The sequence below is a fragment of the Phaethon lepturus genome, unplaced genomic scaffold (assembly GCF_000687285.1).
Source record: "Phaethon lepturus isolate BGI_N335 unplaced genomic scaffold, ASM68728v1 scaffold13332, whole genome shotgun sequence".
In the NCBI taxonomy this organism is placed as follows: Eukaryota; Metazoa; Chordata; class Aves; order Phaethontiformes; family Phaethontidae; genus Phaethon; species Phaethon lepturus.
In genome coordinates, this window is record NW_010522697.1 from 16,266 (window position 1) to 39,072 (window position 22,807).

Sequence of the window (22,807 nt, forward strand, 5' to 3'; positions counted from 1 at the left end):
GGATCTTGGATCAAGCTATCAGAAATCACAGCATCATAAAGATACAAGCTCCACTAACCGAGAGATTTCAGAAGGTCATTTACCTCTGAGAAAAAGTGGGTTATTATAAACACTCCAGAACAGGAATGGATTCTTAGTCTGTATGAATTCCAGAAGACCTCAAATCAACCACTAAACAATGAATGGTTGTCAGATTTAATAAAGGCAGAGAAGACAAAGGCTGAAATAATGAGACTGTTTTCTGAGGGCAGCAAGACACAGTATAACACACCCTGGCCTTTTACTCAGAGAAGTGTCAGGCTTTGAGGGAGCAAATAAAAAGAGAAACTGTTCTTGCCACTGTGGAAAAAAATATGCAACAGAGCTTCCAGGGGGCAAAGAGATTGGTTCAGTGTCAGCTGAGGATGCAGTTGTTACTTTAAAACAAATAATAAGCTCTGATCTCTCTCAAAACTCCAAAAACAATAGAAAAGAGAAAATAATGGCTACTTTAGAATCTTTGTTTCAAGTTCATCATCTGTCCCCAAGGTCATCTCTCTTTCACAAAGTTTAGTTGCTACACATTAAACAGTCAACCCATAATCAATACAAAGCTGATTTTTAGAAGAAGTTTATTTCTATGAGAGGAAAATACAAAGCTGCCCAAACAGAGGAATCAAGTCTTAAAATCCTGAGAATTGTACCAAACTACCTTCAGTGCTTTATTTTATTGTGTATTATTAGTGTAAAGCAGCAGACATTCACAGTTCACTAGAAGATGAAAACTCTGAGGAATTTGGAACTCATATGCTGCTTTCTGTCTTTATTATTGAGAGCTCCTTTTTGAAAATACTTCAGGTTGTAGTGCTGTTGTACTACAAATGTAGTGGGAACATCCCCATTCACGCATACAACATTTATTTGGTATAATCTCGATAGCAAAAATGAAAGATAACTTACAAAATAACATAGCCTGATGGAGGCAGCCCTTCTATTTCATAAACGACTATGAATAGGAAGCATAATCACCTAAGAGGATAGTGTGGTTACTCTTAAGTACTCAGTTAAGTGCTCCACTGACATAAACAATATCAGTAGACTACAAAGTATTCTATGTGTTACTACTGAGATCATAAATACAAATCTCCCATAAATTCTCCATTTCCAACACCTTGTCTCAAGTACATTTGCATTGTTGAGGCATATTTTAATATTGCATAGTTCTACATAGGTAAGGTACTACTGCTTGCATTGTTGTTGCAAATGGCTACATTACTCTTAAATGGGTTCTGTTACCACAATAAACCCCATAAAAATAGGTATTCTTCACATAGATCATTAAATGTCTTGTCTTGAATATAACAGTACTCTTGAGTAGCATTTTATTTATAAGTACTACATATAACTCATGAGATTGCAAAAGCTTTTATATTATTATCAACCTTACAGCTGAGCTGCAACTGTTAATTGTAGCATGTCCTGAAAACACTGGAACGCAGTTCTACACAGCACTTCTGCATCAGTCTCTGGACATGATTTCCAAGAAGAACAGGTAGCAACAATCCTATCAATATAGAAAATGAAGATAGCACTCTTAATTGTCATGGTCTAGGATAGAAGTCACACAAATTGCCCTGAAATGTCAAATTATTGACATAAGTTCTGAAGCAAAAATTGTCACATAAACATACCGTCTCAACATTCAAAAAGGACTCAGATCCCTACTGCCTTCGGTAAGGAATAATGTTGACAGATCTTGAAACCAGATACTTGGATTTAAATACCCGTTTCTACATACACAGTGATACAACTTTTCTGCTTATCTTTGAAAATACTGTGAATTATGTTTCTTTACTGCAATAGTTAAGGTTTAAAGTACTTTTTTTCTCTATTTACCTAATAAAGAGTAATTTGTATTAACAGAGCCATACATCAAAGTATAAATACTCTGTATTCTCAAACTGAATCACATCTGCACACAATCCATATTTGGCTTTAGAAAGAAGTCATCCAAATTACAAAATAGAAAGTTATCTCAAAACATTATAATTAGTTTATTAGATTTGATAAGGAAGCATAATTTTTGTCCGCAAGACCAACACGCCAAAGCTGGATCTTTTTTAATCCCATCATTTTATGAGAAGTGAAGCCAAATGTTTTAGCTTCTCCTTGTTACTCAAAGAGGTCTGGTTTGAGTCAAGAGATGTGTGTGTCACTGCCAAGAACGATGCACAGTGTGCTCACCTGTATTCTATCTGGTCCCTCTCATTCAATTGCTACTTTTAAAAAAAAAATCTCTGCATGTTACATTTAATGATCTCAAAAACGAAGCTTATTTTCATAGAAACATAGAATAGTTTGGGTCAGAAGGGACCTTTAAAGGCCATCTAGTCCAACCCCCCTGCAATGAGCAGGGACATCTTCAGGTTGCTCAGAGCCCAGTCCAACCTGACCTGGAATGTTTCCAGGGATGGGGCACCTACCACCTCTCTGGGTAAACTGTGCCAGTGTTTCACCATCGTAAGTGTGAAAAGTTTCTTCCTTCCATCTAGTCGAAACCTACCCTCTTTTAGTTTAAAACCATTATCCCTTGTCCTATCGCAACAGACCCTGCTAAAAAGTCTGTCCCCATCTTTCTTATAAGCCCCCTTTAAGTACTGGAAGGCTGCAATAAGGTGTCCCCAGAGCCTTCTCTTCTCCAGGCTGAGCCACCCCAACTCTCTCAGCCTGTCCTCATAGGAGAGGTGCTCCATCCTTCTGATGACTTTTGCCCTCCTCTGGGCCCACCCCAACAGGTCCATGTCCTTCCTGTGCTGAGGGCTCCAGAGCTGGACACAGTACTGCAGGTGGGCTCTCACTGGGCATGGGGGTGGGGGGCAGAATCACCTTCCTTGACCTGCTGGTCACACTGCTTTGGATGCAGTCCAGGATGTGGTTGGCCTTCTGGGCTGTAAGCACACGTGGCCGGCTCATGTCCAGCTTTTCATCCACTACTACCCCCAATTCCTTCTCAGCAGGGCTGCTCTCCATCCCTTCATCCCCCAGCCTGTACTGATACTGAGGGTTGCCCTGACCCAGGTGCAGGACCCTGCACTTGGCCTTGTTGAACCTCACGAGGTTCACAGAGGCCCATTCCTTGAGCATGTCCAGGTCCCTCTGGATGGCCTCCTGTCCCTCAGGCATGTCAACCACACCACTCAGCCTGGTGTCATCTGCAAACTTGCTGAGGGTGCACTCGATCCCGCTATGTCATTGATGAAGATATTAAACACTACTGGTCCCAATTTTAAGGAAGTTAACTTCTTTTTTTCCTCCTTCGTTCACCTTCCCCACTCTTTTCTTTCTGCTTATTGTCAGTATCTTGGTGCTCATTTCATCTCCACTGTTCTGTCCTTCCTCCCACATATGCTTTCCCAGAATGTTAATGCCTCTATTCTCATCTACCTCACTTCTCAACCTTTTCTGACATGTTCAGCCATGTTTCTTCTGCCTCTTCCTTTCCTCATTTCTAGTTGTTAGCCACTTTTTCCTTTGTGATAGACACAGAACCATGCACAAAATGAAATTACATCCTTACCTGTCATCTCTGATTGCATAAAAAAAGCCATAGCCATGATCTACCATAGGGAGTGCAGATCCATTAAACCTGGTGTAGCCAGTCAGACTAGTTGAAAGAATAAAATTCCCACCTCCTCCACTGTAAAACAACACAAAACAAAACCAGCACTTTTAAAGCTGGTTTGAAACAAAGTGAGTTTTACAAAAAAGTTACTTTGTCCTAAATATCAAGCAATCAGCACACATAAGGCCAATGTAAAAAAGTCCTTAGTATCAAGGGATACAACCTCCTCACCGGAGAATACGAATTACCTAGCTGTGAAGGCGTTATCCACATAAAGTTCTGGCACTGGCAGTCCTTGCTCCTGTGCTATGAGAAGGAGACCTAGAAGGTGACGGTCAAATCCTGTCAAAGAAATGCAAATACTGCATCATTTCCTGCTTTTCTGCTTCTTCTGGTCTGAATAGTTGGAAGCTCACATAACAGCTGAAGGACAGACAAATGACAAGTCTACTAAAAAGCAAGATTCATATTGTAGCATACAAAAACATTTCCCAAATACTCAGTCTAAGAGGCCTTCATCACTTTCAGCTTGCAACACTGAGCCCAAATGCAAATAAGCTAAGTAATACAAATCCAGCACAGCTCCTGCGGAAAACAAAAATCAAGAAAACTTCCATTTCAGCCAAGGAGGAGGAGTTCCACACAGTGAAACCGGCCCATTGGCAATTATGTGGACAAGGTGAAAAGGAGGCTTTCAGGGCCACAGTTCCCCAAATAACTCACAAAGTAGGATACAGGGAGTATGAAGGTTCATCAGGTGATTATTTCCCAGCTACTCTCTCTCATTCACAGAATAGCTTACCATGCTAACACAGGTGGGTTAGAATTTCACCCAAATCTCTCCTCTGCCTTAGAAGACCACATTTCCCACTTTCCAGCCAAGAATATATTTGATCAGAAGGTATTCTGAAATAATGTTTAGCTGGGCAGAAAAAGTGAATTAATAGGCAAAGTGAATGTTTCTTTGGGGCACAAGGAAAGGTGCAAGGACTAGGTTTTAGTTCCTTTCCCCAAAATTAAAGTGCTAAATGTTATGGGGTAGTTTTTACTCCAGTTGAAAACAAGGAGACAGAAAAAATGTATTCACATACAGCAATATTCCCCTTTCACCCACAAGAAAAAAAAACACACCACCAAAATCAAAAAACTTTTGATTCCAGAGTACCTTTGCCATTCTCACATTCTTTCCTCATTTTGTTGTGCTTTGCAAATGCCTTATGCATCAGCTGTAGTCGCTGATAAGTCTGTGGTAAAATAGGGGAGACAGGTTAGGGCAGGGGGGGGAACCACACACAAAAAAACCCCCAGAAAACAATTCATAGGAGTAACACATCAGGAATCACAGACCAGAAAGTTTTTCCCTTTCACAGTTTCTAGGAGTTTTAGATAGAAGAAAATGGAGGAACTTAAAAGGTACATAAGAACCCTTCTCAAACTCTTTCTCCCAAATCCAAATTCCTTTTTCATGAGATCTTGTTCATTTGTTTCCTGTATCTCAGTTCTGTTACTCGGATCTGCACTGAATAATATACTAAACCTCATGCTCTTTCCCAAACAAGATGAAACAATGGAAAGTAGCCACTGTGAACAAGAGTAATCAAAACCAAAAATTTCCTACAATACCACTTATGTAGAAGTACACTGGCTTTTAGCAGGTACAGTTGCATTTACATGATCATCATTTTTCATGGGGGGGAAAAAAACTCCCCATACCACACAAACGAAAAAAATCTGAAGCAAAAGCAGAAAACAAAACAAAGAATGACCTTAATTAAAACATACACAGATGCTAACTTCATTCCTAACTTTTCTCTGCTGATTGAAACATTACTTCCATGCCAGTAGTTCTGCCTAATGTTAGCTTTTTTTCAATTTTATACTGAAACTTATGTACTAAAAATAGAGAGAATAGAATACAAACACATGTTTTGGTAAAGAAGGCCTAGAGAAATACCTCTATCGGTATTTTGTGGCTTGTAAGATCTTAGATCTTACTAACTTCTTAACTACTTAAGAAGCACTCTTTATCCTTTAATTCATTACATGGCAGGCTGCAGACGGAATGTGACACAAGGGCAGTAGCCACTCAATTTATATAAAAATCAAGCTACTAAGCCAACAAGGGACAAAAGAAAAGTTGAGACAAAAGGATTTTTCTGAAGTACTTAACTCGTATTTTCTCGTACCTTAAAAGTAGACTTAAACATCTTAATTTCAATGCTATTGAACAGATTCAATGCTTTTTTTAATCCCAAAGAGTTCATAATTAAAAAAAAACAGCAATAGGAAGATACTTGGAGATGCTATTTAAAATGATAAAGTGGCTACAGTTAGTGTTGGAATTATCAAGCTTCCATGTGCATTAGCCATAAAATCCTGATAACTGGTTAGAAGATAACTGAAGAGCAAGGGAATAAGAGGAATCCATATTTGCAATAGGAAAGCAAAGCTGAATAATGGCAGGAAAACTGAGTTTTAAAACTGCAGCACATGCCAAAAGAAGTCAGTGAAGACCAGGAAAATATATTCTTGAAGACTGTTTCAATCACACATAATTCCTGATAGCACTCAGATGCACTAACAATATAGAACCTTTGAATTGCCTAAAGATATGTAGCCCTTTGTCTCAAAAAGCTTCTCCTTGCTTCATTTCTCAGGCTCAGAGAAATGTGTAGTGAGGACAACAGAATGAACTTTAGTACAGCTCTCACTTGGCAAGAAAGGCATGACATACTTTGCCAGCCAAGTACCAGAGGGTAGTTGCTGGGAAAAGAAAAGGTCACCAGTTCAGCTATTCAGAGACAAACTCTGGAATACATCCCCGTTGCCACTGGGACACAAACAGATTTCAACCTTGCTTTCATACTCGGTAATTAGATTAACATTTCCTGATTTCACTTAAAAATTAAAACAACACATCACTCCACAGCAGTACATTACCTCCAACCCCATTACTTTTTGGGATATGGAAAAAATAAAAAATAATTAAAAAAAAAAAAAAAAATCAGTGTGCACATAACTCAAGACACTTCCATTCTTGAAACCAAAAGGTAAATAGGATAGAAAGCTCACACATGACAGCTCACCTCATTCACAATGACCAAAGCCAGACTTCAAGCAACATTTGAAATCTATCTCACTGGAAACAGGCCAACTCCATTAAAAAGACAATAGCAAAATGAGTTTTAAGCAGTTCAAATGAGAGGCCTTCCAAATACACTTTGATTAAAGTAGAATTTCAGTATTTACACTGTCAGAAGGATCCAGCATAGATTTGCACCACTCCACTGCTTCCATAGTGCATGGTCTTATGGTCTCTGTGCGGCCATGATAGAAACGCCTGGTCATGGCAGTTTCATAACAGCAGCCCGGGCTAAGAAGAAAATTTAGGGAAGAGTATCTCATTAACTGAACAAAAGTATATGCCCTCTCAAGGAAAAAGTTATGCTAAGTATCCTACACATCTAGCCTAATTAAAAGTATCAGTGAACCACTAATTTTCTTCAAATTTTGTGTCTGAAAAAACCCCACAAAGGAGTTCTGCAAGCTTTTATAAGACAGGAAAGTGCCAGTGCTGCCTGTAACCATGCCTTGAAAAGACTGCACTGTCATCGCCATTTTCTGCGGACTGTAGATCTACCAGCCTCTGGTATAAATAAGGTGAAATTAGGTAAGCTTCAGTTTCACTACATATTTCCATTAAAGAAACCATCTACACCATCCACAAACTCAAAAATTAAGAGACACACTAGAAATCAGCAGTGTTTCCCAATGCATTTATAGGTAAAAGGCTCAAATCCTTCTCTGTTGCATACTGACACCCATTCAGCTTTTTCCCCGAGCATCCCCAGCCCTAGGACAGTCTACCATTTAATATACAACTTGCATGAAACATACTTGTGTTTAGAACAGACTTCACAGGCTATTTTAGTCAGACAATTAACTTATTCCAATGTTCAGGAAACTGAGATCTAGCAATCTTTCTTATGATGACACAGGCATCTCCAGTGACTAAGCATCATGCTCATATGACAAAATCCTCCTTTTTCTGAAGCAAGCAATACTCATCAGGTCAGTAATGACTTATATAAGCCATAATCAGTGCAATTTAGCAAAGAGAAATTTGGGATCACCAATACCAGGAAGAATGCTGTCTTTTACCAATAATACAAAATAAAATGACACACCCAAAAATGAAGAGCCAGGCATTTGGAGGGTCACCATCTATAGCTCAAACCTTCCACCCAAACTTTCACATCTAATGGTCTTAAAGGAAGTGAGACACTGAGGTTTGTAAGGCTTTTTACAGGCTTGGAAGACTAACCATTTTATTGATGGCTGTCACTTGCTACAGATAAAGCATTTTTTCCATCTGAGCAACTGTTTGGCATTAAAGAATCCTAATTTGTTACATGTTTAGTATTTGCCCAATTATTTGCTTTGTACAGCCCAAATCCACATTTTCATGGATTGTCTTCTGCCCTCCATTCCATAATATGTACACACATGGGCACAAGGACACAATTCTTCTGAAGCCGACAGCACAAGGCCCATGGATTTCAATGGTGCAAAATCAGGCCCTATTCAATCTTTACAGTAAAAAAAAACACAAAACTTTACTGCTTCATTCTTGTATCAGCATAGCAAATTAACACTGTGGCATTGCAAGTCCACTGCATTATATTTCCAGATCCACTCCTTTATTCAAGAATCTATTTTTTTTTAATTCAAGAATTTTTTTTTTTATTCTTAGTCTGGGTAATGAGCTTTTCTTACCGTCCATGGCATTTGTAATAAGCCAGCTGAAGGGCAAGCTGCACAAATGTATCAGGATGAAGTTTCTTCTTCCTAATCAATGCTTTGCCAAAGGATGTGAAGGCGTAAGTCACCAGCTGCACATCAGATACCTGTCATACCAAAGGAGGAAAAGCCACAGAAGTCAAGAAATATCACAACTTGGTACACTTCAAATAAAACACACTCAACATAAACCAACAATGTAACAAATTTAACCATGGTGTCAAGTCCCCCAATTCATCAATTTATCAATAACATATTCATCCCTGTTCTCCATCATGGAGAAAGACCAGCTAAAAACATGTAAATAGGATGAAAAAAAAAAAAATCAGTGACAATTAAGAGAAGCAGCAAGAAATTCCACCTTTTTGTAATACAATTCTTTAGTACGTCCAATTTCATTTATAAGTTTTTGATCCACTGTGAATACAAGTTCCTCTGGCCATGGAATATCCCTCACTTTATCTGATCCCTGGGAGGATGCAGACAGAAAGAAAGAAGAGAAAGCAGAAAATGTTATCCATAAAGAAAAGACAAGTGAACTAATACACTTGAAAGTTTAAAGGATAGATACCTTCCATTTTCCCTCATTTTCAATAATCTTCTTTTCGGTATAAGTTAACATGGTAATTAAAGCCATGGCATCAAAAGGAGAATGCTAGAATCATATAAGACAAGATATCACATTATTTGCATAACTGCAAGAGGATCAGATTGCTTTTTTCCCTACTCCACTCCTTTCCCTGCAGACCAAACAGCTTTACTGCACAGTGCTGGACTTGTTTTTTCTAGTTCTACAACACATAGAGAACTCCTGTAAGTCCACCCACTGTTCTGACTGCTCTACAGGAAGATAGGGAGGTATAATACACCACTGCTGTGGGGAAGCAGATTTCAGGCAGGATGTAGGCCCTTTTGGCCATTCAGTAATGAATTTAAAAAAATCCAAACCTAAAAAACATAGTTCAAATAGCTACCTAATACAAAGAGTTAATTTTAAGCCTTCTTGCGCAAGGTATTTTTTTGTCTTTGGAGCTTCCTCATTAAATACTTTTAAAAGTAAGACTGATTTCAGAACTCATGTTCTTAATTCAAGCATGGTATAACATCAAACACTGTGAAAGCAAACTGCTTTTGGAAACTTGTCAGAGAAGGTGCCTGGTAAACAAGGCTACACTAAAAAGGAACACACTGACTTTTAAAATAATACTCTGAAAGGGAAAATTTAGTAAATAAATACTTGAAGGGTTTATAAGGGGGGGTAAGAGGAGATGGGATTTTTCAACTTACATCACAGAATGCGCTACAGGTTCCATTGGAAAAGAATATGCTGTTGTAGGATTTATCTCCCCAGCGTACAGTCGGATCACCTGTTAGCCCCAGCTTTGTAACCTGAAGGAAAAGTTACACACCATGGGTTTTCAAAAACACTGAATACATTGCCAAGCAGTACAACTGTCAGCTAAACCAAGCTTAAATTAAGATGGCAAGGCTTCCCTGAGAGGTAAGACATTTTCATCCAGTTGAAAATGAAACACTATTATAAGGCTAAGTTTTTAAATTAAGAGTGGTAACAAGTTGATGACTGTATTTCTGAGGACCCTGAAGCATAGAGGGCTAAAAGATTATGAAGACAGATTTCAGCCACTCCACTTCCAATGCCCTAACAATTCAAACTATTTAAGTAATTCTGTGGATCAACAAGAAGCATAATCTGCTTCGTTTTCTCTGTGTTGAAAGAGTAAGAAGTGCTACTTTACTACAGTAAGAGCATGCACATATGCAGAAGAAATTTTTATATAAACAAGACAAGATATGAATTATCAAAAACCCTTAGCTACCTCGGTGTAGTCTTCAGGAGTTGCATGGGGACTGGAATCATCCAGGCAGACCACAAACAAACTTCTCTGAATTTTTTCCAGAAGAGTTAAGTTCTTTGGATCAAGATCAATCAAATATTCACGTAACTAGAAAGCATAAAAAGACAAAGCTAAGTGAAATGACATATAAATGCTTTTCTGAGGAATCAACTGTTGAAGTATTCCCACCTCTGCCCATTTTGTCCTTTCGCTGCTTGTTAGGGCTGCCAGTCCTGGTCCATCTGGTTCACTATGGCATCTTTTCTGGATATATGTAAGTTGCCTTTAAGAAGATTTCAAAAACTGAAGTTAACAAAGAACAGCTGGAGAGAAGATGAAAGTCACTCTTTTTACCTCTTTCTTTTTTGCTAATCTGGCATTTTGGTTCCACGTTCATAAGTTATTATGAATTTTCAGGAAGCATGAATCAGCTCCCTCAGATCCTAAGTGCAGCTGAAGACCTGCTGTCTTCAGTCACTAATGGTTAATTCAAATTGCACCTACCAGCCCAGTACAAACTCACATGTAAACAATAATGACTGTGTTATGTATGCACTTAATTTAAAACTAGATTTAAGACTTCAGCTGTGCAGACCAAACATTCCTGAGCAGCAGACATCTGCAAAACCGCAGCTTTGCAGCTTTTATAGCAACTAATCAGATAGAAGAGGAAAAATTCCACTCAAGATAAACCCTGAAATGTAAAGCAGAACAGTAGCTACAAGACATTCTGAAGAGAGAGACTGACCTGCACAAGAATACTTCTACTTCTCTCCTACCTTTTCCTTGCATTTTCCTTTTGAAGAGCTATTATCAGAGAGCTAATTTTTAGCTTGCAAACTCAGTTTTTCACATGTTGTTCTAGGTGTTAAAGAAACTCCACAAATTACAGAACTCCATAATTACAACTGCCCTTTGTTCTGGCACTCATACCCCTTAAACTTCACTACTGATCATTAGGTACAAAGTTGTCAAAAGTATAAGTTACCCATGATGAGGTTACCAAAAAAACCCAAACAAACCAAAACCAACCTGCCCTTTCTATAGACAATAGAAAGCTCTAGGGTTTTTTGTCTGTATTCCAGGTGTTCTTCTCTTTGTTACTTTCTTGATCTAACAGGTACACAGAAATTAGAAATACATATGTTGAAATATCTTAAGTATTACAGTACCAAACTTCTAAAAAAAAAGTTATTTTTGAGCTTCTCTAACTAGTTTTTGTCTTGCCTAAGGAATTTGGCAATCCACCTTTTGTCAATTTTAATTACAGAAGTCTTCTGTTGTGCTCTATGAACAGCACTGTGACAAATACACGAAGTTACTCCTAGATGAAATGCACAACCCCTCTTTAGTAAGCAGATGCATAGAGATCTCAAATCCATCAAAAAAGACTTATTCTGAAACTACTTCTGTATGTGACATCAGAGTTCAACCAACAGAGCAGAAAACCTTGTGGCCACAACTGTACTGCCAATTTGAGAAGCCAGCACCTCTGGGAGGTAGGTATGCTACTGGGAGATAGGAGATACAGCATGGAAAAGCTTTGAGCATTGCCAGTTGCACTTGTACTGAAATTTACTATTTAAAGAACCAAATTATTTCTCTCTGTTCCTTTGCAACAGCTCAGGAATATGAAAAGAGCCGCAACATAGCTGTTTTTCACAGGTCTGGGGCAAAGACAAGAAATGCTAGTGACATGCTGCTGTGCTGCTCTGTAGCTAGCAGAAAGTCCATCAGTGTATAGCGTGATTTTGGACTCTGCTGCACTCACCAACAGGAATTCCAGCCCTTCCATTCTTGAGAAAATTGACAAGTGTATTAGATTTGAATCAAGATGACAGTGGTGCTTCATCTTTGATAATGACTAAGTATCAATATGGATTGGTTCTGAAAGGAATGATGTTACTTATAATCCTAATATTCCATGTCAAGAAACTTCACAGATAAATGATGTTTCCTACTGAAACATCTTCATTCAGCCCTTTTGCATGATGTTCTATGGGTGTATTACAACAGGACATGATCATCACGCTTCATGGCAAGAAGATGCCATCCACTAAACAAGAATTTACTCAAACCTGAGCCCTCAGCTAGAGGAGAAGCTGTAGCCTCTTACACCTAGTTCTTTGGTGTGACGGGGTTAGAAAAAGAAAGACTCTCTTTGGTATGTAGCTTAAATAGGACAGCTCATTTGAAACAAGGTAGTTTGAAAACCTGAAAATCTCTGGAGGAGTCACCATATTGCCTTCATGTATAGCATCAAATGCAAACACTCGGCCTCGACACAGGACTATTAAGTGAGATGGGCATTCACCTTCAGTCTCTGAAATGAAACAGAAAACAAAACATGAAAATCCAACCCTTGGTATTAAGTGAGTGACAGACACAGGAAAAACACTCAGCAAGTCCTACAGCCTATTTTTTGCTCAAGATGAGGCAGACTTTATAGTCAAAAACAGGAAAGAAGAAAAATAGAATAACTTTTGAAGTTCAATTGCATGATCTTATTGCAAATTTGAAGACTGTCAGAGAAGATACACAGAAGTACATAACTTTCACTGTTATTAACTACTTCAAGACATTGTCATTACCAAGTAGCAAATGTTAGTTATTTGTGTATCTTGTAGGCAGGAACATCCTCTGCCAAAATGGGTGTTGCTTGCTGAAAGTTGATCTAGCAACAATTTCCTCTTGCATGAGTTTTGGGTTTTTTTGTTTTTAAAGGGATGAATATAACGCAGCAAGCCTGCTACTACAACAGTTTGCAGGTGATCAAGTCCTTCAGTTGTCAAGAGTGTTTATGCGACCAATTTCAGTTATGCAGCTCAAGATCCAAGGTGCGCTACCATGCCAGTCAGACCTGATCTGTGATCTCTAAATCCGTAAAAAGGGAGCACTGACACACCAATTTGGCCACTGTACAGAAACACAGATGGTACCAGACCACACTAAGCCAGGTACACTTGCATAGCATTGCCCTATCGAATCCACCTATCTGGAAATAAGATTAAATAAAGTTGGAAAATATTCTGACAAAAAACAGATCTTAAAACCCCAAGAAACATGGCTATATTCTTCTCAAACTGAGCCACTGTGCTACACTTCTTCTAATCCAGTACTCCACTCTGAGAAAAAGAAGAAATGCATGCTACTTCACCTGCAAGTATTTAACTGAAGACTACAGAAACCTTAAGTACTAGGCTTTTACAGGTATCTTTATGGTCTTACTTTCTCAACCAGATAATACACTTCAATGCATACCTGATCAAAGACATTCTAGAGTGGGGAACTTGTCATTTCCTGTAAACCTCACCTTCATAGATCATGAAATTAGTTTCTAACACAACAAAAATCAGAAAGGATGACATCAAATTCAGTTACTTTAGGTAGCATCCTCCTAACCTTAGCTGTCTAAAGCAAGGGGTAGAATTAAGTTTGGAAGTTAACACACCTAAAAATTAAGTGTCTGAGATCTCACTACAGTTAGTAGAAATCTACCCAATACACTTAAGGAGATCCAATGAGCTCTTCACCTCTTCTTATTAAAGTGTCTGCTGCAGGCTGTTAAGGCTTATTAAGGTGTCTGCTGCTGTCTCCTGTCTGCTGCAGGAGAACCAAATATCTCTCTAGGTTCCACTGATCAGGCTCCCTTGGCTTTTAGTAAGGTCTTTGACTCCAAGCTGACATTACCTGTCAAATTTTAGGTGCCCTACTCTGCAATCTGAATAGTACTTCAAGTGTTTAGACCATGTCAGCTCTCTCTATAGCCAAAGGAGAAAAACAGATCCCTCTCCAGATGGCAGTTCCTTCTGCCTATCTCAGACACCTGCATATTTTGATAGCCCAAATCCTTCTCTGGAGGTATTCATATTTCACCATGAATCACAGAGAACCAAGACAACTAACTGGACTAAATATTTCATGTGGAGGCAGACAGTCTACATGGAAATGGCTATCACCTGCCGTGTATGACATGAAAAATGATATAAGCAAGGCTGTTTAATAAAGTTTTTACAGTATTTTAAGGCAGGAAAGGGACAGGAATAATAGCTTTGTTTAATAAGTGTCATCAAACAGAACATTGAATTTCCACCATTTGAATGTTTCTTCTATGTTTTGGTATTTAAACTGACTCTTCAACTGTAACGCTAAGGTAAAACCCTTGAAACTTGCCTTCAACTTTACATTTTCTCGTCATATTCTGTGTTATGGAGATTTCCTTACATATTTTCTATGGTGCAAGGCAATACCTCCTTCTTCTTGAATTCCTGAGGCTTACAGGAATTCACACCTCCCATGATTATCTAGAGTGACACTGCTGAACAACTGGATGCAACAGAATGTGTGTGGGAGGGGTGTTATTATTTCAGTTAGTTGATTACTAATACTACAGTCTTTGATAGTGGAGGATGAGTAAGAACATTACACTTTTACCCTAGCTCTTAATCCTGCACCCCAGAAAACTGTTGGGAGTTTAAGATAATGACTTCAAGAAGCACTATGGAGTACTTTCAAGACTGAAAATAGAAGCAGCAGCACAGTGATAGAAAATAAGTAAGAATTAAACCAACAGCATGTATGGGAGCACACTCGAGAAACGCATTCTGTAGAAAAAGATGCAATTAGTAATAATGCTGAAATTCTGTCTGTATAATACATGGAATCCACCCACATTTGTAACACATGGAATTTGGTTTTTTTCAATTCTTCATGCTGGCGCACTTATTATAGGCATCAGACTGGTAACATACAATTTGAAGCAGAGCTTTCTTTTAAAAGAAAATCTTATTTAGAAAGGACTAAATATTGGACCAAAAAGGGATTTGTAGATTAAGCATCTTCTTTGCTTCTTTATATAAGCACTCAACAACCAGTATCTGATTTAGTGCTTGAGGAACCAAGTATTTTATGGTTAAAATGACCACTCCATTAGCCCGTTCATACAAAACCATTTCCTTCTATTAACCCACAATTTGCATTTGTTTACCAGTTTTAAAATAGTTGCCGATCGAGTCTCTGGTAACTCCAGGAATTTTGCAAGTGCAGAAGAGCATTCGAAATTGGTTCATGTCCAGAACAGCATTCCCAGATCTCTCTATAGCCACCTTCTCTCTGTAGTAAACAAATATAACAAAATTAAACAAGAGATATGATAATTATGCAAGTAAATCAAGGTAAGACAAACCCATCTTTATCTGCAAAGAACACATGCCAATGAATATAAACATATTTTTGTGACTAAGGACACATAGAACATTAAAATTTAGAATCAATTATTTTTTCTTAAAGTCTTACGCTCGTAATAGATCCCAGAATTTCAGGGTGTGCCATAAAGTTACACATGCTCTTTCTATCTGAGTGCCCTCTTTGGGTGGCCAGCAGTGTTCAATATAGGGACCGGGGCCTCCCATATTACTATGTATTTGCGTTGATATGCGAAGATCAAGATAAGCCACATTCAGCCACCAGTCCTCCAGCTGAAAATAAAAAATGTTTAGCATCAGAATTAAGTTTTAGTTATTAATTCCATAATAATCACCTATTTGTTCAACTGACTGCTTTTTTTACTATTTTAAATAGTAGTTCCTATATAACAGAAGACAGGACAGTGGTTCAAAACTAACTGCTGAGGGTAATGACATATCTAGCTCTTCTATTTTCAAGTTTCAAATAAAATTCAATACTGCTTAACACTATTAAATTATAAATTATAATGAAAAGTTCTTCCCCAATATTCATTGACTTAAACTCTTGCATATGTCAGCTGTGGCTGCTGCAAGTATCAGACAGATTACTCCATGAAGAATAGAAGGAAAGGAGATTTGTGTGAGAGAGGATCTGAGACAGACAGTTCATAATGTATTTTTTCTATCACCATCTGAAAATCCGCAATCCAGAGTGTGTCATGTTAAGATTTACAAAGTTCTTATGAATTCCACTTGGTAGCGACCCCCTTGCATCCCTTCCTCTATTAAAAGACAACTTCAAAATGCTATCGCATAGCTTTCTTCAGGAAAGAGACACCAAACTCCAAATTTCACTGTTTGGAAGGGGTGGGGGGAGAAAGCAGGAGCAAGCAGGGTGAAGAGAGGGGGGACAGAAGAGACTGACAGACAAAGCATTCGAAAGCTAGTAGGTAACTTAACATTTCAGTTACTGAACTCTCTTAGCCATCCAATATTGAAAGAAAGAAATCACATTTATATAAGTGCATGTATTTATATCCATAGGCCAAGTGGCAAATATAAGGAAGATCCTAAGATTAAAAAAGCTAAATGGCTCTCTAAATTATATCCTGAACAACCAACTTTCCGTAAGTTGAATTATGATTTTTTACTTATCTAAATACATACCCAATTCCTTCTCGTTTTGGCTCTTTCCAGTAATTTCTGATGTAACTCTTTACCAATCCCATTTTCAAATTTTTTAACTATATTCTCTGTTCTTTGATATTGTTCTTGATTTAGAAACGGCTTCACTGTAAAAAGCAAATGTTTTTATTTTAAGGACAACAGCATACTGAGATTTATTCCAAGATTCAGATATCCATAGGCAAGGGAGTGGATGAAAATACTCAACATCTGTTTTTCTAAAACAACTATTTGAAGAGAAAACACCTTTTAAAAATCTGTAAATAAATCACAGTGTGTTCTACGCAATGGGCCCAGGCGGCCAACAGCATCCTGGCCTGTATCAGAAATAGTGCGGCCAGCAGGAGTAGGGAAGTGATTGTACTCAGCACTGGTGAAGCAGCACCTCAAATACTGTGTTCAGTTTTGGGCCCCTCACTACAAGAAGGACACTGAGGTGCTGGAGTGTATCCAGAGAAGGGCAACAAAGCTGGTGAGTGGTCTGGAGAACAAGTCTTATGAGAAGCGGCTGAGGGAACTGGGGTTGTTCAGTCTGGAGAAGAGGAGGCTGAGGGGAGGCCTCATGACTCTCTACAACTACCTGAAAGGGGTTTGGGGGGACACGGGTGTTGGTCTCTTCTCTCAAGTAACTAGCGATAGGATGAGAGGAAATGGCCTCAAGTTGCACTAGGGGAGGTTTAGATTGGATATTAGGAAAAATTTATTTACAGACAGAGTGGTCAAGCATCGGAACAGGCTGCCCAGGGAAGTGGTGGAGTCAAAAAACGTGTGGATGTGGCACTTCGGAACATGATTTAGTGGGCATGGTGGTGTCGGGTTGACAGTTGGACTTGATGATCTTAAGAGGTCTTTTCCAACCTTAATGATTCTATAATAAAACCTAAATACATACTTTTAAACAACTACTGGTATTAGCAGATGAAAGCAATTGCTGAAAACCTGAAATACCTAACAGATACCAAAATCAAATATATTTTAAATGTAGCTGAAATACTATGGAGTTCTGCAACTCCATCAGCTGCCACAGAACTCAATGAATAACTAAATTTACAGGAACTTTGTTTGTAAATTAATACATTGAGCCATACATGCCTGCCACCATACTGCACCAACCATAAGCTTTTATTTTCAAAGTCCATTCATGGTCTCCAAATACGGTGCCCACCAATTCTTATTCACTGTCACCATATTATACCTACCTTTGAATGACACAGACGGCAGTTACTACTACGCAATTTTTGTATTTAAAATACTTTTGGATTTGTCTTCGATCATGTGCCATACAGGCCAAAGTTCTCTGTAAACATTTGCAAAACTAACCATTATTTTAATTTAAAGCCCTCCTTAAAGCCTTTTAACCATAAAAATCTATGGTCAGTAACAGGCACTGCTGATGTCCATTTCCATACAGCACATCTCATCGTCTTCTTATACTCACCTTGCATATAACATATTTTCTGTTACCTTTATACTTAGATAGTGAAGTCAGTGGCAAACAGAATGGCGGGGGGGGTAGTTTCTGCTGATTCAATGCCTATGGAATAAGGTCTGATTAATTTTTGAGGCTGCTGGACACTGTCAGTTAACTTCTTGTCCACCTTGCTAGTGCTAACCTGTGATCTACTTACAGCTGTTAAGAAACAAAGAAGGATACTTTTAGTTTTTCAAAATTGTGTATCTGTATCATCTCTAATCTAGCTTTTGCGAGTAACAACGGAGTTTCAGCTGGACAAGGTCTCAAATAGTTACCTATCCTTGTCAAATTAAAATCTCACTTCCTCACAACTGTGTCTTGCTGCAATTATGACTGCTTGCCTGCAACCACTACTTTTTTCTTCTTCACAGATCTAGAGAACATCTACTCCAACACCTCATCTCAGCAGGATCAGCTACAGCAGGCTACTCAGGACTGCGTTGGATTTTGAGTATCTCCAAGGATGGAGGCTCTACAACCTCCCTGGTAGCAACCTGTTCTAGTACTTAACCACCCTCACAATAAAAAGAGTTTTCTTACATTTAAAAGGAATTTCTTGTATTTCAATTTGTGCTCATCACCTCTTGCTTTGTCACTGGATACTGCTGCAATGTCTGATTACAACTTCTTTACTTCTCCTCATCAAGTACGTACATGCATTGCAAAGATCCCCCCTAGAGCCTTTTCATCCCCAGGCTGAACAGTCCCAGCTCTCAGTCTCTCCTCATATGTCAGATAATCCAAGCCCTTAATCACCCTCATGGTCTTTCACTGGGCTCACTTCAGTATGTCCATGTCTTGCTTGTACTGGGGAGCCCAGAGATGGACAAGCACTCCAGATGTGGCCTCCGCAGCACTGCACAGAGGGGAAGGATGACCTCTCTCTACCTGCTGGCAACACGCCTTCTAATATAGCCCTGAAGGCTGCTGCCCTGCCTTGCTGCAGGCACATTGCTGGCTTATGTTCAACTTCTTGTCGACCAGGACCCCAGGTACTTTCCTGCAAAGCTGCTTCCCAGCCAGTCAGTCCCAGCTTGTGCTGGTGTGGGGGGTTACTCCTCCCTGGGAGCATGACTTTGCATTTCTCTTTGTTTGTTGAACTTCATGAGGCTCCTGTAAGCCTGTTCCTCCAGCCTGTCAAGCTCCCTATGATGGTTGTACAACCATGCAGAGCATCAGCCACACCTTCCAGCTTTGTATCATTTGCAGACTCAGTGCACTCTGTCCCATCATCCAGGCCATTAATGAAGATGTTAAATAATACTAGACTCCTGGGGTACACCATCAGAGACTGGTCTACATCTGGAATATGTGCTGGTGATGACAAACCTTTGAACTTGGCAGCTGAGACAGTTTTCAGTCCACCTGACTGTACACTACCTAGTCCATGCTTCATCAGCTGGTCTATGAGGAAGTTTAAAAAAAAAAAAGCTTTTTATGTGCTAAAAGCCTTGTTAAAGTCAATATAAAAAAATATCTAGATGCAGCTTAAATTGCACCACCACTAGTTGTGAACACAGATGAAAAAAGAAGTCATAGTGACAGTGCTGTCCACCTATATCATTTAGCAGTTTACAGTATTCACCCAGAAAACCTGGAGTTGAAAGTCTCCCCAGACTGAGGGTAGTCCAACACTCAGGTTTCCCAGAGAGTGACCTTACTACCACATAATATTGTAAGAGAGAGTGATTATCCTCTCTTATTCAAGTTACAAAGTCACATGCACAAGTTACATGCATACAAGGAAGAAAATAAGCAAAATTGCTGGATTCTAGTCCCTATTCGAGGGGTGACCAAGATTGCTAGGGGACTGAAGCACATGATGGTGAGACGAGGCTGAGAACTGAGTTTGTTCAGCTTAAGAAGAGAATGCGAAGGGAAGACCTTGCTGCACTCTGCAACAACTGAATGGAAAGGCATAGCAAAGATAAAGCACAGCTCTGCTCAGAGATGCACAGGAATAGTACAAGAGAAAATGGATTCAACTTGGAACACAGGAAATTTCTGACAAGGAAAATGTGAGGGTTTCTAGGATTTTTTTTCTTTTGTCATTGCTCTGGTTTGTTTTTTGTTCCCCCTCCCACAGTTGTGAGGGTGATCAAATACCAGAAAGGGTCACCCAGTGAGACTGTGGAATCTTCATCCTTGCAGATATACCAAACCTAGCTAAGCAAGGCCTGAGCAATTCACTGTGGTTGAACCAGCTTTGAGCAGGGGTCTGATCTAGCTGAACCCTTCACAACCTACGTGATTCTATGATTACGGGCCTCTTTCCATTTAAAAACTATTTAATCAGAAGTAGAAGCAGCAGAACTCATCCCCTTTCTCATTAGAGTTTAGTGAAACTGCCTCTTGCCACTTTCTCTGGGCCTGCAGATCTTGTCTGTCTTTCTGCATAGATCAACTCCATCCATGAACAAGAACTATCCCATGGACCACATCTTCAGCTGCATAGTTAAGGAACCCTCTGGAAAGCTGGAGCTTTGGGTTTTCATACTCTCAGGCTCAGTCCAAGCTTCTGAGTCTCAACCTCTGGGGTGAGCTGAAAGGCTAAATAACATGACTATGGCCACTTTCTCTGCTCAAAGCCTACCTTCAAAACAAGGTTAGTCATTCTGAATGCAAAGCAGAGGCAGCTACTGTAAAGCCCTAAATAAGGCACCTTCCGAAACATGCTCTGTCCAGCTTTTCCAGTTGACTGGCTTTAAACGAACAAGTGCTTTACCAACAGGCGCACTGACTAATGTTAAGTGCCTGGGATACTCCTCCAACCAACAAAAGACCGAAGTTTCCAAGGAATGATTCACAGCATCTATGAAGGGTCATTTGGAGTTTCTGAATTGTTCTTCAGAAGTACCTCCCTTCCTTCACTCACCTTCACAGACTAAACAAATGAAGAGCTTAAGCAATGAGAATCACCAAGCTAGTGTCCAGAACTGTGAACTGCACATTCTGGCTCTAAGTGATTTGAACAAAGGAAGAGTGTGGCAGAACCTTCCTCCAATCTCCAGTGAGACTAAAGGAGATCAGCAATGATGATCAAAGTTATAGAATGACTTACGTACAAGGAACAGTGAGTAGGAAATAACTTCAGCATCAAAAAAAATGGACATGTGATAAGGTATTTATGAAAACACAGAGCAGAATCAGAAAACAAGAGCAAGCAAATTCACTGTCAGATTTTATCACTCCGTGAAAGAGATTTATTAACTTGGAAAGCCAGCTGGGCTTACAAAACTAATTTCTAAAGGGCAAATCTGTTATTGCATGTTCACTACTATTGCAGCACAACTTTAGTTAACCTGCATTACAACAAAAAGACAACATTTTTTCTCTAAAACCACCATTTCAACATTCTGCATCAAAATGCTATGATGTAAAGAATAACAATGAAAACCTATTACCATCTACTGGGCCATTTCCACTACACTCAGAATAAAAGGGAACTTGGAACTTAAGGATTTCTATTCTGAGAAAGGGAAATTTTGGTGTAGTATGTTTCTGCCAATGACAGAACTCTAGGTCTTACTCTGTAAGCATTCCTGTATCACAGGTAAGACAGTAAGACACAAAACAGATGTTCCAGAATGTCTGAGTTCTGAAAATTATTAAAGAAACATAAGAAAGCAATCTCAAGACACTAGGTAATGTATCTTTGTCATCCTCAACATACCAAAGCCTGATATGATAATAAAGAACTAACCAGTTCTCTCTGCTTTATAAACAAAGCTAGACACATGCGCGCTGATGTTGTTTTCAAAACTTTTCTCTTATGTGATCTTCTTTAGACAGCCAACATTTCAAGGCAGAAATTATCCAAGTTCAATTATCCAAAAATGCCCACCGCTGCCTTTTCCTACTACTGTATAGTTAATAATATTGGTGAGAAAGAAGAACATGTAAGTATGAAAAAGTTTGAAATAACTTTTTCTAACGAAGATCGGGGGGGGTGGGGAAGCAAAATCTTGGGAGAGAAAAAACTCAAACCAAAAAGTTTCCCACACGCCCAATTCCCTTCCATGCTGAAGAAAGGCAGACTCAGATAAATGGAAACTTTCACTCAGATTGCTCTGGGCACTTAGTTTCCTGTTTTGAACTTGAAAAAGGCTTTTTGCACTCTAAACTTGTCTGGATCCCCCACTCCAATTACATCAGTTGATACAATCTGTGCCTACAAATAACTTCACAAACATCTTCAGATTAACATACGCCACACTACTATCACAATATTAAGTCATTACCTGAATCAAGGTATTTACTTAAAGATTCATCAAGAGCAGGGACTGGCAGGGAAGGGAGAGAATCTTGGTACTGAAATGTTCGCTCCTCAGAGGATTCAAGTACTTGCTTCTCCATCATGCAGATCTGCAGCATAACATCAACAGACTATTAACAAAGCCCGAGTTTGATGATATTATCTCCCCCCAGTTTTCTCCCCACCCCTCCAGCCCCAATCATTTACACGGTAAAAGACACACAGCAGCGAAATATTCCCTGACGAAGCCAGGATTGAGGATTTCTTCTTGGCACACACACAACAGGCGGAAACTATGACCAGGGGGCTATTGATGTATGGCGGGGCTCCGGGTATGTCGCGATTAACCAACTCGAGGCCTGCTACTTTCTCTCCCGAGGAGAAGCCAGCCATCCCTGGGGCACCCACCCACCGAGACCGCGGGTTAAGAGGGGAAGAGGGAAGTCACCG

General features: G+C 39.3%; 1 protein-coding gene across 1 annotated transcript; it reads right to left on the minus strand.

Annotated features, from left to right (window-relative positions):
* Positions 1-1,409: 1,409 nt before the first annotated feature.
* On the minus strand, positions 1,410-22,465 carry CROT (carnitine O-octanoyltransferase). The gene is made up of 16 exons (XM_010281897.1): positions 22,344-22,465; positions 16,611-16,735; positions 15,553-15,734; positions 15,245-15,369; positions 12,472-12,580; positions 10,447-10,540; positions 10,240-10,365; positions 9,689-9,790; positions 8,973-9,056; positions 8,763-8,870; positions 8,378-8,508; positions 6,851-6,974; positions 4,767-4,845; positions 3,850-3,943; positions 3,557-3,676; positions 1,410-1,543 (listed from the first exon to the last, which is right to left on the minus strand). Exons 1-16 carry the CDS (start codon positions 22,459-22,461, stop codon positions 1,423-1,425), a joined length of 1,842 nt encoding a protein of 613 aa, XP_010280199.1. The 5' UTR covers positions 22,462-22,465; the 3' UTR covers positions 1,410-1,422.
* Between the last annotated feature and the right edge of the window lie 342 nt (positions 22,466-22,807).

What these genes read in the sequence shown, in the direction of transcription:
- CROT (XM_010281897.1), bottom strand. Translation starts at nt 22,461, where the DNA reads ATGATGGAGAAGCAAGTACTTGAATCCTCTGAGGAGCGAACATTTCAG. An exon ending in ACTCCTCCAGAGATTTTCAG is followed by an intron (nt 10,541 to 12,471) that starts GTTTTCAAACTA and finishes ATCTTCTTAAAG; the next exon opens with GCAACTTACATATATCCAGA. An exon ending in CTCCTGAAGACTACACCGAG is followed by an intron (nt 9,791 to 10,239) that starts GTAGCTAAGGGT and finishes CTTTTCCTTCAG; the next exon opens with GTTACAAAGCTGGGGCTAAC.